General features: G+C 42.6%; 2 protein-coding genes across 15 annotated transcripts in view; one reads left to right on the top strand and one right to left on the bottom strand.

The window, feature by feature from the left end:
- Positions 1-16,393, top strand: part of LOC147136423 (ATP-binding cassette sub-family C member 4-like) — a 44,915-nt gene extending 28,522 nt beyond the window's left edge. For all 3 annotated transcript variants that reach the window (XM_086051526.1, XM_086051524.1, XM_086051525.1), the window contains exons 21-31: positions 415-565; positions 1,149-1,268; positions 2,264-2,374; positions 2,443-2,543; positions 2,685-2,876; positions 4,988-5,143; positions 8,887-8,976; positions 9,438-9,610; positions 10,602-10,707; positions 12,023-12,157; positions 15,500-16,393. In XM_086051526.1, the coding sequence (XP_085907652.1) occupies positions 415-565; positions 1,149-1,268; positions 2,264-2,374; positions 2,443-2,543; positions 2,685-2,876; positions 4,988-5,143; positions 8,887-8,976; positions 9,438-9,610; positions 10,602-10,707; positions 12,023-12,157; positions 15,500-15,565 (1,401 nt within the window). In that variant the 3' untranslated portion in view covers positions 15,566-16,393. The remainder of the gene's footprint in view (positions 1-414; positions 566-1,148; positions 1,269-2,263; positions 2,375-2,442; positions 2,544-2,684; positions 2,877-4,987; positions 5,144-8,886; positions 8,977-9,437; positions 9,611-10,601; positions 10,708-12,022; positions 12,158-15,499) is intronic.
- LOC147136421 (claudin-10-like) overlaps positions 1-18,634 on the bottom strand; it is a 108,791-nt gene that overhangs the window by 35,046 nt on the left and 55,111 nt on the right. The gene's annotated exons all lie outside the window — the stretch shown is intronic.

The following is an 18,634-nucleotide window of genomic DNA, read 5'->3' as shown; positions in this document are numbered from 1 at the left end:
GCCCGATCGATCGGAGCGTCCCTACCAAAAAGCGCTTATCATTTTTGACCTGTCATCATAACGTTTTAATGTCATTGTTGGTGTGAGTGTGTTAGATCTATAGCCACAGCTGAGGAGTCATTTGTGTTGTTGTGGAGGACAGAGTGTGTTTTTTTGCTGAAGAGTGGACAGTCATAGTGGCCTGGCCTCTTGCCTGCCACCTCCACTTTAGGGGCCGGAGGTGTTGAAGGCTCCACCGCTGGGAAACGAGTTGTGGTTAAGTGTTAAATTCTCACTTGCTCCTAAGTGAGAATTAGCGCTGCTGTGGTTTTCCTTCCACGCATGCAGTGAGTCACCTAGCCTGCTGCTACCTTATTATATGGCGGTGGCGTGCAGACAGAGATTAAAAGTTGCTGTTGTTTCTTGTCGCCTCAGGTGTTCCTGCAAGTCCTCGGTGTGGTCATAGTGTCCGCCATCGTCCTGCCCTGGATCCTCATCCCGCTTGTTCCACTCTTTGCCGTCTTCCTGTGCTTGCGATGCTACTACCTTCAGACCTCCAGGGACATCAAGCGCTTGGAGGCTATCAGTATTATTTTTTTTTTCTTTTTTTGGGGCTAGGGGGCGTAGGCATGTCTATTGGTGGTGGGAGACAAAGACGGACCACAGGAATGCTAATAGACCATTGAGGTGCTCCGCGGTCATTAGCATAAAGGCTAAAGGTGGCGCTGGCCTCTGACTCGGCCACACGCAATTTCCTCAAGAGACGGGAGTTCATGACATCACGTACAATGGGGAAAATGCCAAGTGGGCATGACTGGGCTTGAGTTCACCTATTTGGATGCCGCGTTGCAAAGGCCCAAACGCACACTGGTCCAATAGCTTGTGTCATCTTCAAGAATAAAGCTTTTAAGCGGAAACATTTAGGCTTTGTAAGCCTGACAAATGCAAACAAAAGACAGCTGAATTGCAACATTTCCATAAAACGCTTTAATATAGAAGCTGTGAATATCGCAAGCTAACATTTTAAGTCTTTGCTTTACTGAGGTCTATTGAAACACTGTCCATTATTTAAATGAAAGTGCAGTGGGATGGAAGTGCAAACCGAGCATTTTTTTTTTTTACTGTGTATGTCGAAATGCTAAATTTGCGTCTTTGTTGATTTCCTGCAGCAAGGAGCCCCGTCTTCTCCCACCTCTCCTCTTCCTTGCAAGGTCTGAGCACCATCCGAGCATTTAAAGTTCAGCAAAGGTTTCAGGAGATGTTTGATGACTACCAAGACCTCCACTCAGGTCACGGGACTTTTTATCAACTCAGCAAAGCGGGGTACACAAATACCGATTTTTAAAATGCGAGACCTCACACATAATGAGGAAATAAATCAGCGCGTGTGTTCTTTTGCTGTTAGAGTATGTGAGTATGTGGCGTACTCGATATGACCAACACGGCACACCCCAGACATAACCACATCCCGAGTCCGACCCACAATTCCCAAACCGGAAGTCTGTCATAGTACCACGACTGACCCGTGTGATGCTGCATGGTGCCCCAAGCCATTCGGACTGCTGGGAAATACAAAGAAGAAAGAGTAGTGCAGCAGAAGCGTGTTTCACGAACTCCCCGGTTCACAAACAATGGGATTTAGGAAGAAACATATCGAAAAACTATTGCCTCTGTTTTGGTGCTCGGTTGTGCTTTTTCTCATGCTGCATAAACAACAACATGTGTCATACATTATTATCTTTGCTTTTCCCCTCTTTAAATTAGCCCTCAGTATAGCTCTAAAGTAACTTAATTGTGGTTTAAAACTCCTCCTCTAATTTTTTATTGACGAGAATGTTTTGGGAGACACGCCCAATTGCTCCTCTATTTGTGTTCTGGCAACAGTGCAAGCTTCAGGTCGATTCCTAATTGGCTATCGTTCCGTTTAAAGTCACAATCAGGGAGTCTGGGGCTTGGACGAACTCAGTGTCAACAACACACAAAGAAACATTCGACAGATTTAATATTTACGACTCTCTCTTTTCTGAGCAGATCTTGGAGGGATAAAAATAAATAAATAAATAAATCGCTGAACTCACACCTCAGCACTGGATAATCACTCAGGTCAAGCTTTGCAGACGTCCAATCACCAGGCCTATGCTGACTTTTAACGCGTGGGAGGGGGAAAAACAAAATGCTCAAATTCATCCGTATGTGTGTACCCTTGCTTCAGACGAATGTCAAATCATTGAATTCTAAATGATTTGGATGTATTCAGTGACGAAATATCCGTGTTTGCTGACAGAGGCCTGGTTCTTGTTCCTGACTACCTCTCGCTGGTTAGCCGCGCGCCTCGATGGGATTTGCTCCATTTTCGTCACCGTTACTGCTTTTGGCTGCCTTTACTTCAGTGATGGTACCACATGGGCTTCTGTAGCCATATGACACCTTCTCAACATCTGATCATATGTCTATTCATTGCAGACATGGACCCCGGTGCCGTTGGTCTGGCCCTGTCATATGCTGTGACACTGACGGGCATGTTCCAGTGGGGCGTCAGACAAAGTGCGGAGATCGAGAATATGGTGTGAGACCACTTCAAGCACAATTTTCAAACAAAGCTTACGTGAACACAATTCTAAGGACACATACGAATTGTGGTTAAGTGTCTGCGGATGTTTTTGATGAAAAATTGAATACCATATTTCACTGAGTTTTTTTTGTAGATGACATCCGTGGAGAGGGTGGTAGAGTACGCAGAGTTGAAGAGCGAAGCACCCTGGGAGACGGGCACAATGCTGCCACATGATTGGCCCAAGAGAGGCTCCATCAGGTTTGACTCAGTCAACTTCTCCTACAGCGCCAGTGAGCCTTTGGTCCTCAAGGACTTGACTGTGGCCTTCACATCCAGAGAAAAGGTACACACCCACATACGGTGGAAACTCCAAACAAACAAAAATATGTCTCAAAAGATCATCATGTGTGATGTCATCAAATGTCACGAGACTTCAGATCAGTGAACATCTTAAAGATCAACTCCGTGAATGCCGTTTCTGATGTCTAAGGGCACCTCGTAACACGAGCGCAGTTCTTAAGAGTATTTAGGCAAGCAATAGTCTGCCATTTCCAACAACTAGTTTTCCTTTCTTTTAATTTTATTATACAGTCCCTTCTCATTATACGTGTATGGAAGTTTGAGCTTGAAACAAATGATTTAACATTCCATTATTTGTTTTGGGCAAATCTGTTCCTTGAATAAAGCAACTTGGAAGTGAAGCAACATTTCAGAATGGATCGTGTTTGACTTTGGAGGTTCCACTGTACAAAGGAATGAGGTCCACACAATGTTAAGCTCCTTATAAATAATCATAGTCCTTGTTTCAAAAGGTGAGATCTTTCTCACTGGTGTGCACAGCCCATGACGCAGCTTGATATGCAGCTAGTGTGGAAGGTGGGATGTGCTTCATTGTTACGTGGCATTCTTTGCCAATCAATTATTAAAGGACAGCATATTGTGTGGCTGATTCTGCAGGACTATACCATTTGTGATTCATGGAATACATATCTTGTAATTAAGACTGTTCGAGTGGATCCATTCGGTCCGCATTTGCATTTTGAGCTACCTGCCGGTGACAAGTGTTTATTCACTATGAGAGAGAGGGAAGGCGTATGGAGAGAGAAGGAAAGGAGATGGAGATGGTTGAGGATGATTGGGATTGTGTTTAATGCAAGGGGGTGTGTTTTTGCATGGCTATGCTTGGGCAGGGTGGCTGATTTCACAATGAATAGGTTGATAAGTGTGGAGGTTCTGGCTCTCACATGGGGAGGGTAAAGGATTGAGGGCGGGAGGGGGGGTGGTGCTCTCTGCTGCATTTTACTCATATAGTCACATTCATTTACAGCATTCCTCACTGAGGTCACAAGATGATTTTCCAACTCGCCGTGACACAAATATGACACATTTTCATACCAAACTGGATTACTTGGTCAGTGGCTACCCACTGCCTATGGAAGGTGACAAACAACCGTAAGACTAGAGTGAGAAATGCCACCATCCGCCATTGATATCCCGCATCCTCTGGAGAATTGTGTGAAAACACACAGCTCAACCGCGACCAAAACACACGGGGATTTCCAAGTATTGCAACACTGAGGCAAACCCCACCCTGTGTGTCCTACAATACAGTGGTCTGCAACCTTCTTTATATCCCAGATCCGTTTCACATAAGATCACTTTTCATGGACCAGACCAAACATCAATCACACTTAGTCTAACAAACTCTCTCGATCTGAATGTGTCAGCCATTTTCAAAAAAAGAGCTCCTCAAGTGCCAGACAATTTAGAGCATTCTGACTGATCTTTCAAGGCTCACAAAATGTTATGACTGCGTAAAACACAGAAACTACCAATCAAAGATTAGACTCCCCTCTTTTAATCACAAAAAAGGTTGTTTCTACCGTATTCCATTTTTTTAAATTAGCAATAGAACAGGGGTTTGTTTCACCTATTTTGGACCAAATAAATGCAGAAAATAAGCTTTGAATGAAAAGATATATTTTATGCACAGCAGTGACTTTTATGCTAAAAACTTCTCCTGTAGCGATGCCTCAAACATCTGAATAGTGTTTTGATTACGTAAAATATCAACAACGAAAGCGTGCTTTTGATGGGAAAATAAAGCATTTCCCCTTACGTCCTCGTCCCTCCGTACTTATTCATGAAAAATTATCGTCCTCCGACCCCATTCGTCCTTGTCCTTTTCAGTGGGCTTTCAGTTAGACTTCACAAAACAAAGAGAAACAACAGTATATATCATCCCTACTGGAGGATAACATAACTGCTTTCAATCAGTCTTCTTTTTTGTTCTACGGTCAAACAAGATGTCCAATGACATGGCCTCTCTCTCATAGACATGACAGGCTAGCTCCAGAAAAAAAACTCGGTGATTTATAGTAGTAAGAGAGCAATTTGTCTCTTTTGCGGATTTCTCTGGTTGAGTGAGTTAAGTTTTCTATCCATCCCCTGTAGGTGGGCATTGTGGGACGCACCGGGGCTGGTAAGAGCTCTCTGATCTCAGCCTTGTTCCGCCTGGCAGAACCCGAGGGCAGGATCATGATTGATGGCTTCCGCACGTCTGACATTGGTCTGCACACCCTCCGCCAGAAGATGTCCATCATTCCACAGGTCAGCTTATCACCACTTACTACTTTTTGTTATTAACATAAGCTCGCCGATAAGTCGAGATACAACCGCTTATACTAGATGACCGACGTATCCCATCGTAGAACAGTAGGATTTTCTCATGCATTCTGATACACACAGCAGATGGAAGCAGAATTAGAGTGTAGTTTCTCTGCCGACAACAACAAAATTCTCTGCAAAAATGGTGGATGAACAACCAGATGTATCTGGAGCCCCACAATATTTATCATAGTGTGTAACAAAAACAGTTGGAATCGGAAAATCGGTTTTGATTTAAAAGATGAGTGCATCGAATTGAACTGAATCGAATCGTTTCAATTTCCAATATATCAAGATACATACTGAATCGTCTTATATTAGAGAGATACACACCCCCAACTGTATATTTTCTTTGACGGAAATGTCACACTTAACAGTACTGACAAGTTCATTCGTATTGTAAAATGACAACAAGAAAAAGTGAAAGATGTCCAGACTGGTTCAAAAATATTTCAGACCACTGAAGTGGGTCATCTTAGTACGAGTAACCATGCCAACAAGAAACAAAATATCAGGAATGAAGTCCAAATGTTACTAAACAAATCACTTAATAAAAAAATAAAAATAAAATAAAAAATTATTCAATTATTTAAAAAAATAATAATAATAAAAATACACACACACACACAAGACCACGGAGGAGTACTGATACTGGCAGTTTTGTCACTAATTCTTGTAAAATTAAGACTTTTTCTTGTAATATTCTGAATTTCCCCGGACTCCTAATCCTTTGTACATTATTTCCATGACTTCCCCTCCTCTTATTATGATTTTATCCCCTTAAACTTGAAGACTTTTCTGACAGATTTTTCTTTACAGCGTTTTAAATGACATTTAGGGTGAAATTATGACACATTGTGAGTTTGTTAGTTTCCCACCATTCTGTGTCACTGGTTACATAAACGCTCATGCTTTTGGCCGCTTTATGCACCATGCCTAAAATCTCAAAACAAGTAAGAGTTGTCACTCGGAAGATTACTCAAAGTGAGACAAACGGACGCCTTGAGACAGTTTAACTTTATTTCCGCTTGTTGAAAGCGATACGGCATTAGGAAAATGCCAGCCCGCGGGTGAGTGTCAGCCGAGTGGAGGCAGGGGAGGAGACTCCCACGGCCCGTACTGCGAAGAGAGCAACTCCCCATCCCTGACAGGGGATTAAGCCCTCTACCCCCCAAACATGAGAAAGCTGCTTAGACCAAGTCTCCCCATCCTCACAGTCAGAGCCCCCTTGTATGCCGTCACTTAGCCCCCCATCGCAGCCAAAATGCCCAAAAACACTTTCATTAATGAATCGCTGTGGATTTGATAGTTTTCTGGCATTGCCGCCGCTTCGGTGAAACTTTTTCCCCCTGTTCACAACTAATTTGAGAAAGATGTGAGGTGACTGTGTTGACTCGCTCCTGCAGGGAAAATCCCACGTGTAACTACATGCTTTTATGAGATGTTTCCCCGCACAGCACAAAGTTTTACAAACCGCTTGGATGCGCACACATTCATTTGAATACCCTTTTTACTCTCTATATGTCAAAGATGACACGATATCCACGCAACTGTCACCTGGAAAAGATTGGGACATAATTTTAGATTTCCTTATTTTCCCTTGTAGAATGTCGAGTGCAATATGCATGAGATACATCCTGCAGTGAGGAGTTGCATTATTTGGCAGACACTGATTTGATTACGATATGATGATATTAGCATATGGCATTAAAATGGAGCCATTTCATTCTATTGAATTACCAAGGAATGTTTTAAAAAAAAAAAAAAAAAAATATATATATATATATATATATATATATATATATATATATATATATATATATGTATATGCAGCAAACAGCGGGCTTAGAATTGGTGAAGCACATAATCGCTGAATGGAAAGTTGTGCTTGAAAGCGCTTTTTCATCCGACAGAACGGCAAATCCTCAATTAAAGTATGTCACAAAACTAGTTTGAATTGGGACTTCAACTGGCTTAATGGCACGCTGCTATTTTTGCTGTCAGGGGTTGGAAGGAAAAAAAAAGCCTGTTTGAAATAAAGCAGTGGAGCATCTAAAGCACAGGTAAAGTTCCAAAAGTGTTATTTTTGTGGGAAAGGTATGCAGTCTTGTCTCTTCACCTAATAAAATGTTGATACATGGGTTAAAATAAAAAATGAAATGCATCAAAAAAAATGCCAAGGATGCCTGTTTCTATATCACCTCGCCTGACAGATTCACAGAAGTGTCACCTTTTCACTCACATACCGTCAAAGCTTTAAAGTCACACAACAAACAATCCACCGTCAAGCACAATGTGACACTAAAACCTCAGTAAAGGACTAAATCTGCATGTGACTTTTTTTCCTGCATTTATTTCAAAAAGAGATGTGAGAAGGATATGGTGTGCATCAGTTGAATGAAGTAAGCAGACTCGCTGTGACAGTAGTACAACTCGGTGTGAAGTTAACAAACCTAGCATGTCACTATTAACAGTGGTTTAATTCTTTTCATACTTGTGCGGCAAGTAATAATGTTAGGTGTCAACAATAGCTGCAGTTCTAAATTTGCGTTGTGTCTTAATTATTTTTTGTCATCACACACAGTGACCAAGTGTTTAGCATGTCTGGAGTGGTGTTTGAACCTCGGCTGTGGCCTTCCTACGAGGAGTTACACTGTTCTCCCTATGCTTGCCTGAGTCTCACTGTGGCTTCCTTCTACATGTATTTGGGAAAGATTATTGACTGTAATAATTCCAACTCAGATGAAGGCTGTCCATGTCACATTCTCGCTACAGGTGTGTGTGGCTTGGAGAGAATCTCACCTGCCCCAACCCCCACCCCGCCCGTACCCACCCCGGTCTCATAAAAACATGCACCATCCATCCCCTTCGAGTCACTTTTGAAATCGACGGCGGTAAAACCGACACGTATCCAGCCAGCCCTGACCTGCCTCAGTCATTTAATTGTTGACTAACAAAAACCTAGACGTGGGACGACCATTGGGGTATAGTCTGAGCAGTTATTCACTGAACTCTGCAAAATCTTGTTTGGCCAACAAGTTTGAGAGTGGCAGGAATCGACAGCGCTGTACCTCTCCCCACATAAAAAATATAATTCTGCAAAAGAATCCACATTTTTATTAAATGTATCCGTAATCTGTTTTTTTCCTGCAACGGTAATGGAATACAGTTACATTTCTTTTTTTTTTTTATATCCCGAATACGTAACGCCGGTACATGTATTTCGTTATTCCCCGAGCCTGCGCACGCACGACGTGAGCACTGGATGTCGCAATGTGTCCCCCCTGGCAAATTGGTGCCCCCCCATGGACAACGGTGCCCTACGCACTGTGCGTGCTCTGCGTACAGGGAGCGGCGGCCCTGGCAACAGTCATTTCGCACATGTACACGATGATTATTTGAAGATGACAATTACTAATCTTTACCAATTCGGCTCCTATACAAAATCTATTGTACTCACTTCTCAGCCCTATTTTTCTTCAAGTAAAAGATCAACATAGTGAAGCATAGTTGGCCAAAGCATTGAATGGGACTCCTGAGTGTATCGAGCCTTTTGTGAACGTCTATCCCCCCCACATTTCCTAGATGCGCTCCATAAAGGCCGTCTTAACCCTTTCATGCATCCTAGCCCTAGTCATTATCTTTACTGGCCACGGCCTTCTCTTTCTATATCCATCTATCCACAGGACCCAGTTCTCTTCACGGGCACCATGAGGAAGAATCTGGACCCTTTGAGCCAGCACACAGATGAGGACCTGTGGAATGCACTCCAAGAGGTACTACAGCCAGTCTCTGAATGATTCCCCCTTGCCGGCCCAGGGGGGGATCCCTCTGTCCCCCTGTACAATGCCGCCATTCAGCCTCCCTGCTCGCCACAAGTCATGGGGGGAAATCCCATTAGGGCCATGGGGCCCTGCTCAATGTGCGGCTTGTAACTGGGAAGCATTGAAAGTGCTGGGGGAGATGTGTTTGGGCAGTCAGGCCAATCAGGATGAAGGCTCCCCCCACAGTGAAGGGCTTCAGCTCCTGGTCCCGTCTCTGAATGGGTTTGGTGGCCTGGATTAAAGCTAGAGGCTGGCCACAAGAGAGCACTGGCCAAGGTCATCAGCGGACCTGGCCTTGCATTGTGCCAGGCGGTTTAATGGGTGTGTTTGGATGGTTCTTTAAAGGCATCTCAGCAGGGGGTCTTTATACGGGAGTAATGAAGGGCCGGGGGCCGTGCTCTGCCTCTCTGCAGGTGCAGATGAAGGCCGCGGTGGAGGAACTGCCCAATAAGATGGAGACGCTGCTGACCGAGTCGGGCTCCAACTTCAGCATGGGGCAGAGGCAGCTGCTGTGTCTGGCCAGAGCCATCCTGCGCAAAAACCGCATCCTTGTCATCGACGAGGCCACGGCCAATGTGGACCCAAGGTCACAGGAGTTTAATAGTACCACTCCAAAAGGGTTCAATCAAACAGCCATCACAACCTTACTGGAAGGATTTATGCTGAATAAAAATACAAACGCCCGACTTTTGTATTTGCTCCCATTTTTCATGAGCTCAACTCAAAGAGCCAAGACTTTTTTTCCATGCACACAAATGGCTGAGTTCTCTGAAATATCGTTCATAAATCTGTCTAAATCTGTATGAGTGAGCACTTCTCCTTTGCTGAGATAAAGCATCCACCTAAAGGTGAGGAATATCAAGATGCTGATTAGACGGCATGATTATTGTACAGGTGTGCCATAGGCTGCCCACAATAAAAGGCCAGAGTTCAGTTCAGCTCATTAAAAATGATAGCAAAAAACAAAAGTATTGCAGTACTATTTTTGTAGAGTATATGAAAGCAGACTGCCTAAATGTATCAATTGTGTCAGTTGACTTATTTAAAACTTGATGTTACCAATAGTTTCCAAAAAGTCTAGTTTCAGAGTTCTGTTCGGGAGCGACATAACCTGAAAGTGTAACGTTCAAGTGAAAACTATGAAACAAGGTTAACTACAACCACCTTAACTGTGAGGGGGAAAAAAAATAAATCAACATTTGATTTTTTTTTTATTCACAGTTAATCAAAACTACAACCTGTATCCCCCAGTGAGATACAACAATATAAGCAACACTTTCACCGAAACACTTTTAAAGGCAAGACAAAAATTAGCAAGCATGTAGCAGTGCAGACGCACAAACACTTATGTTGTCAGAAAGTCAAACAATCCTAATGTTATTCAGTGTTTACATTTTCTTTCAGCCCACTAAACATCCTGACAACACTTTGCAAAGGAGCTCTGATAGCCTTTTTGTTTTGTCACGTCTACTGCCACACATACCTTGCTGCATTGTAGCGCACCGCGTAAAATCCCCGCCCGGGGCGCTTTCCGAAGAGTGTTTTGTTCTCAGGTGTTGTGTTCTGTGCTACTTTAGAACCGACAGCCTGATCCAGCGGACGATCCGGGGCAAGTTTCAAGAGTGTACCGTCCTCACAATCGCTCACAGGCTCAACACCATCATCGACTGTGACAGAATACTGGTAGGTTAACAGGCGCTAAATGTCCATCGCCCTGCATCTCAAGGATATAACTCAAACAGGGGATGTTGTGATTATAAATTCAGATTTACCTCTGCTTGTATCTTGAATGCATGATTTACTGCACTGTCACATTAACAAAATTAATTTAATTTCCCCATATACAATAGTGGAACCTATAAAGTAGAACGCAATCCAAGGGTGTTCTAATTTCAAGGCAACTTTGTTGCAAAGTCAAACTGTGGCTGTCATCAAACTTTTATTAGTTATACAGGCACAATTTTGAGTAACATTTTAACATTCACTGGAAAAATACAACTAAAATAAAGTACTCGCCCTTTGAAGATGACACATTCAGGCCATAAGGCACTTTTTATTTTTGGAGGGCCTGCAACAAACCTCCACCGAGACCGGATTCAATCACCACATTTTGCAACAGCTCTGCCGTCTTTCTCCCTCACAGCGTTTCCTCGCCCTTTTCCTAAAACTGCCTGCAGAGGTGTCAATTAGTGCCATTTTTGCAAGAATCTATGGAGGGCTCTGCAGGACCAGGCACTTGTCTGGTCATCATAAAATAGCCAAATATGGAGCAGCTGGGCAGCTGAGTCACACCTACGCTTGTGTTAAATGCCCCGGGATTGACATTAAGATCCGGGGGGGGGACTAAATAAAGTCAGACCTGAAGAGCCTGGTCCCAGAAATGATGCTGAGAGGTTGGCCAGCAGGCAAACTCAAAATCAGGTGTGGGAAAGCTTCAGCCTGCCTGCCATACACAAATCCGTGTTTTGATCCGACCCATCTAGCATCTAGTTCATAAAACAGTCCGTCCGTCCATCTGCTTTTTTCCTTTTTTAAAGTCATAGCTGAGCTGGAGGCTTTCCCAGTAGTAGTAAGAGAAGACAGTAGTAAGAGACTTGAGTATGTGAAAATGTGTCTATGCAGTACTGTAATTGCAGTCCCTAGCAAGCCGTTTTTAATTGGCAGTGTTGATTGTGTGGTTCTCAGGTGAGAACAGAGAAACGATGGTCAATTTCAGGAGCGTCTTAAGGATGTGATTGTTGGGTTGGACAGAATTAAACCATGGCTGGTTCTCTGATCTTCAGTCCCTGCAACTCAGCAGTCGACCGTTACGCGGCTAATGGGCTGGATGCTAATTGGCCAGCAAGAACACGCACAGGTGTTTGCTGTCAACATGAGTCACATAAAATGACAAGTTCCGTGCTACTACTGCTGCTGACAAAAGGCTAAAATGTGAAAAGAAAAACACACAGGTGGTGGCACAAGCAAAACACTACTAGAGTTGCACGTGTGATTACAGGTCCTGGATGCCAGTAAGATCCATGAATATGATGAGCCTTATGTGCTGCTCCAGAACCATGAAGGGCTTTTCTACCAAATGGTCCAACAGACAGGCCGAGCCGAGGCCGCCTCACTGCTGCATGCGGCCCAACAGGTAATTCACTTTACAATGTCAACAAAATGTTTTTCCTACAAAAGCGTCAATAGTACAATACAAGGTTGGCACAATATTTTACATTACCAATAACATATTACATTGTAACCTCGGCTTTTGTATGCCTTGGTTTTCATATGATTTGGTTTTGAATAGTCCTAGTTTTTGTACATCCATTCTGTTTCATCCTCCAAAAAGGAGTGACTCAGCTGTTCATTTCCCGGAATTAATGCGCATTCATCTAAAACGTTTTGTAAATTGCGGAAAAAAAAGGAAAGGGGTCAAATGCTATCAATACTTTTGAACAAAGATAAAAGTGTGTTTTAAATGTTCATTTATCCACTTCATTAGTCATTTATATACATTTTCTGTGTAAATCTATAATTCTTTAGTCAAGTTCTTCAATTCTTTATGAAATGTATTTTTTGTTAATATTTATATTTACATTAATCACCAAAACTAAGGTTTGCACTTTATTCTTCATGGTAACTAGTGTCATATTAGGTTATCTGTATGATTTGCATACTGTCATGATAATATCAACATAACATTTTCCACATGATAACTCTAATATCACCATGTTGATATTTTACACATGATAATTCATGTCACAGTATGATATCAACCCAATATCTATTGATTCACGATATGATAATCATAACATTTTTACACACAATAACTATACACATGATACCATACACAATACATCCATAGTATCCCGGAAGGATATCAATGTGACGATTTCCACACAACCAAACCACAACATGATACGATATCAAGACAATATTTTCCACACGATAAACTTTGCATTACGATACAATACCAGTGTAATATTTTCAACATGATATAATGATACTGGAATAGTGTGCAAATCAATACATAAATCATTCTTGGATTCATGTTGATAAGTGTGGATAAAACTACAGTTCAGAAATTCGAATTCCTTGATTTCATACCCTTTTGAGCGGCTTCAGACATCGCAAAAATGTTCAAATTTGACACTAGCGTATTGGTATTGCATGAGAAGTGATAGGATTATTAAACGCTGCCAAACAGCTAACCTGGTACCCCACTTTCACAATAATACAGTGAAGCCAAAGATGAGCCCTGACAATGTAAGGACGCGAATATCATTTTCAGTGAAAGTACTACAGCCACCAGAACATTAATTTCAAGAGAAATGCTCCCTTTGTAGATTTGTCATCCTCAGATATTATCACAAACAGTGTCCGTATAATCTTCCCCCCCCTCCACATAATTTTGAGATCATTTTAGAGATGATTCTTGAAGAAATATTGAGTTTAACTTCATGGTGATTGGGGATAAACTTTCTATGGGGATTACTGTAATAGAGAATGTCCATATTTTTCCCTGTGAAATTCATTTGTGATGTATTTCCCCCTCGGACACTGACGAGCGATAAGAGCGGCGGGTTCGTCATTGTTCAGCGCCATTCTCTGCGCATCTGTCTGGGGCCGCAGATAGCATTGCATTGCAACTTCAAACGGGCCTTTGTGCAATGAGAAAAAGTGGGCATCATTTCATTTTCTCACAACTTTATCAGCTCCAGTCCATCTCGTCAGCCAGAGGAGTGAAATGAGTAAAATAGTGATTTGAAAGAGTCAGCACACTGCACTATTATTTGCTGTGCTGTTCGCCTGCACACTGCTCCACTGGCAGGGACGTATTGTCCAAGCTTTTCCCTTTCCTTTCCCGCATTGTACGCCGCTTCCCCTTTCATCAGATTACTGTCTAGCACCACTTTTACATTAAATACTGAAATGTTGTGTGACAAGTTTCTATAGTTGTCACTCAAGTTTATACACATTCAATAATCTGATATCAACCTCTTTCTGCTTTGTGCGCGTTGAAAGAGGCTCTCCCACTGCCTCTCTGGATATAGCGCGTTGCCGACTTCCTGTTTGCAGCTTTTTTTGTTCAAACTTTCCACCGCCGGTGAATGGCATTCTATTCTCACAAGAATTTAATAGAAAAGCACACAAAAATGTAAGCGTTGGATTACGTTCATAGCCGGATGCTTTTTCTCATGGTTCGAAGTCCGCAACCTACTCCACGAATATGGCAGACATTTGTTGCTATATTTTGCCAGGCATACATCCAGTAAGCGAGTAAACCACTAAACCTTCAGGCTATATTTTGTCCTTCAAAGTGTTTGTTATAGTGGCTAAGACATATAGCCAAAGTCAAGCAAAATCTAACACTTGTGGCCATGCGATTTGTTCTAATTTCAAAGCTGTTTTCCCATAGAAAATACGGTTATAACTGTTGCCATCATGAAGCCTTGACTAACTGTACACACAATGTTTTTAAAAAAAACTTGACACAATTTATGTCATCTCCGCTTGTTACACATTAAATTCATGTCACTCGCTTTAAAAGTGTGGTGTCGTACTTACTCTAGCTTTCGCCATGTTTTGTTTATCACTAAATGTGTATTTCCGGTGGGTTGCGCGCCAAACAGCGCGCATACAAGCACTTCCTGTACAACGAAGACCAAGATTCCTTGCAGGTGAGCATGCGCACTGTCGCATGCATTCGGAATATTTCAATTGCCGTATACACGCACACATATTCGGGTTGGAAAGGGAGTGACCAAAAATGATATTTGGAATTTTAAAAACCCAAATAAGGGCATATTCGGGTTATCGCACGCGTTTACATGGCTTTTAAAAACCTGAATACTGCCAATATTCAGGCTTTAAAAGGTTTATTGGTTGCATGTAAACGCAGTCAATATCTACAAATGTGGGTCACAACTTTGCAACAAAAGGAAAATGCGGGTCCCACGGTGACAAGTTGAGAACCACTGCACTAGACCACCATGATTCCCCCCAAAATGAAGTGACTTATTCTTTGACTGAAGGAAGGCTACCTTTCTATTTGTAAAATTTTGAAAAAATATTTTCTCTGTCACAAGGGTATAATGTTAATGATTGCATGTTTAAAAACAATACATTGTTTCCTTATTATATGGTTGATAAACACATACACACACACACACACACATACACAAAAACAAGTTTACAGCAGTGGGTAAAGATAAAGTAATATTTAAATTAAAGTAATGTTGTTTTCCTTGCAGTTGTTCAGTTCCTGACTATTTGTATGAAGAATTCAAGGCTTGCTAGATAAATAGTTCCATACTATCAGCAGGATTGAACGTTTTCCCAGTTAAATAAGCCACTCTGGCATGCTTGAGCGGCCGACAAATCCCTTCAAGCCAGCGCTGACTGCAGCTGTCAGTAACGCGGCCGCCGACAGATCGTCGCCGCGATTGTGCGCTCGTATTCCGTGACGCCGCTTTCCCTCGTATGCTTGCAGGTGCACGAGAACAAAAAGCGCGAGGCGCGCCACCTCCATGACGTCGTCTTTGAGACGTCTCTCTGACACTTTGGAGAGCGTCTTTGACCGCCATCGGCGACCGAGCCCAACCGGAAGTATTTATTTATTTGGCTGTGCATTGGAATGTCCACTTTAGTGTGTGTCTGTGCCTTTATTGATAGCGTGACTATTCACTGATAACACCTTGCTATGTTACTGTACGTGCACTGTGGGCTTCTCGGTGGGAATTCAATCCTGTGCCGGAGATTGAAAGAGTGCACATATTGAATGTGTTTATTCCACTGCACTAACAGCTTTAATTCTCCCTGCTTGAGCTACACACAGATGAGCTTAGTATTATTTGGGAAAGGAGAGCTAGCTCATTGTTGTGCCTTCTACTTGTGTTTGCACTTATTTTCAAATTATGAGTCTTCCTGCACTTTGAACAACATGACCACTGTACTGTATGTCAACCTCAGCTCAGGAAACAACAAGGTGCTTGAAATGTAGCATGTCATCTGCCTTGAAAACACAACACCTAAAATCCACAGATACAGTGCTGTGAAAAAGTAGTTGCACTTATTTTTCTAGGCTTGCGGTTCTATGTTTTCTCCACTTATGGATGATGGCTCTCACCATGGTTCTCTGGAGTCCCAATGCTTAAAGAATGGCTTTTTAACGCTTTCCAGACTGATTATCGGGACATATTAAACTTTGATATGTGGCCCAACTTTAATGGTGGGGGACGTAGAGGTATCTACTGAGTAATAATAATACCAATAATAAAAATGCATGAAAACTTTGCAATTAAAAAAAATATCCGAAAATATTGAACCGTAACAACAAAGTATCGAATTGAACCAAACTATATATTTATATAATATATATACACACACACCGGTATATGATTGTGTTTATTTATTATTTATTTCTAAAATATTATTTTAGTCCTTACGTCTTTAGATGAAATATAATAAACATGCAATACCAACGTCCTTCCTTGAGTTGTCATTTTGTCTTTCCTGCCTCCCATTCATTCAGCGACTTCAAAGATGTGTTTGAGTGAGTTGTCATTGCTTAAAGGGACGGTGGGGATGGCCATGTTTTCACTAACAAGTTCATTTTATATATTTTTTGATCAGGAAAATGAAAAGAGTACCCATTTTCTATTTTATCCATTAATTTTGGAGAAATTAGGAAATAAGTGACTCCATGAATAATGCCTCGTTAATTAGGCCAAAAGCTACGCACCCTACCATTCTATCCTTGTTCGTCCGGAGTCACGGGAGGAACCAATTCCAAACTCTCCATTGGAAATCATTGTACTTTCATTGCTTATAACGTCCAAAAACGGCGATCAATTAGCACCAAAATGTATGTGGACATCTCTACTAATGCCCATTTCAACATATCAAAAGGATGAACCTCTCCATGGCCGATTTATATGCGAATGAGGAAATGTGGAAGTGAGCAGAGCTACATAGATTTAGACTGAAGTGGAAATGAGACGTGCACATTTATTTGGATGAGGAATGGCCCCAGTTTTTTGTCTGACAACACGCCGTCCAATTTGGAACGTAAACAGCTGAAAAGGTACGTTCCAATGCGGCCACACTCGGTTGTGGAGTCAGCCTCGGAGGACCTATTTGTTCGCGGAACATTGACGCTTGTTTGATGAGGGCTTACCTCACTCTCTGGCGGCTGCTAGTGGTGTCGGACAACGCACGCGACTGCTTGGGAGGCAACCCCGACATGAAGATCGACGCAGGCTGAACGCAGAGTAAGGAGCTAATGTTGTTGTGCTAACACCTTTTTGTTTTAACGACCTGAAGCTAGTTGTTGCTATTAGCCTTCCTAATTTCCTACCTTTAGTCGGGGAGGGAAGAGGGGGACTTAAAGTCTGCCTAAATCTGCCTGCTGCTGCTGCAAGCCGCCGTCTCTCTCCCTCCTGAGACACGAGTTTAGCGTCGCTAAATGTCCGAAATATAACCAGTCCGGGTTCGTGTGCGCATTCATGCGCTTGTCCGCTTCAGCTTGTGAAAGTGGCGGAGCAATCGCCACGGTATTTTTGATTTTGTGGAGGTGATCATGATGAGATCACGTTTTATGTCAACAAATCCAAACTATGGTGCAGAACATTTTTATACTTTCACAGGTAGAAGTGGACAAGAGTAGTAATGTGCATTTGCATTTTGGTGGCGATCGGTCTCCGTTTTAGACAACAGAACTGACAAAGTGAGCAATGTTACCACCTTGCCTCCCTCCCGTGACGTAGACTGCTGAGACCGAAAACATAACATAAGCCACGCCCCAAAAGGGAGCGGGGCAATTTGTCGTAAATCTAATCATAAAAAAGACCTTAAATCACTACAGAATCTTTTGGGGGAGGCACTTTAGTACTGATGTCATTTTTACATGCAAACCTATCATATAAGTGCCAATGTTAAGCTCACCCAAGTGTCCCTTTAATTCAACATGTCAGCGGTACAACGGCCCGATTACAATGTGATTTTTATCATTAGCAGCGCAATTAGCAAGTGAGCTGCACATAACTGGATGGCGGGAAGAGCTGAGAGCGCATCGGCCACACTTAGAAAAAGCCACTCATTTGGCTAGTGAAGTGCGAGACACACACACATGCACACGCAAGCACACATGCACAGTGGGGAGATTTAGACAATTCATTAAAGCCAGTGAGTGTTGAGCCAGCGTCATATTAAATGGTTACTTACTCTCAAAGAGCCCCCCGGGAGTTGAATTGTTGCCTTGCAAATAGATTAAAGTTTACATTGAAAAAGAGAAATGGAATTGGGGTGGAGGGATTGGGGGTGTTAATCAATAGCATAATGGGCCAGTGAGAAGGGTCTGCCTGCTGCCTCAAATGAAATTACCATATTTTTAATCTTAATTTTCCACTCTGTTTATCTGACAGTGAGGATGTGCAATCCAAACAGATAATGAGACAGTGGGATATTGACAGAAGGGGGGTGGGGTGGGCGAGTGGGGGGGGGGGGGTTTGCGGGTGGGGCACTGTAATGCTTGTTTCAGTGATTAAGCAGCGTGATCGGTGATTACTTTGTGTCGCCGTGTCAGGATGGCGGCCAGGGGGACCTCGTGGCAGCTGGAGCACCTGAC

The sequence above is a fragment of the Filicampus tigris genome, chromosome 14 (assembly GCF_054856515.1).
Source record: "Filicampus tigris isolate MCC_2025a chromosome 14, RoL_Ftig_1.0, whole genome shotgun sequence".
Classification (NCBI taxonomy): domain Eukaryota; kingdom Metazoa; phylum Chordata; class Actinopteri; order Syngnathiformes; family Syngnathidae; genus Filicampus; species Filicampus tigris.
Note: the sequence above shows the minus strand (reverse complement) of the source record. Positions and strands in the feature narration are given on the sequence as shown.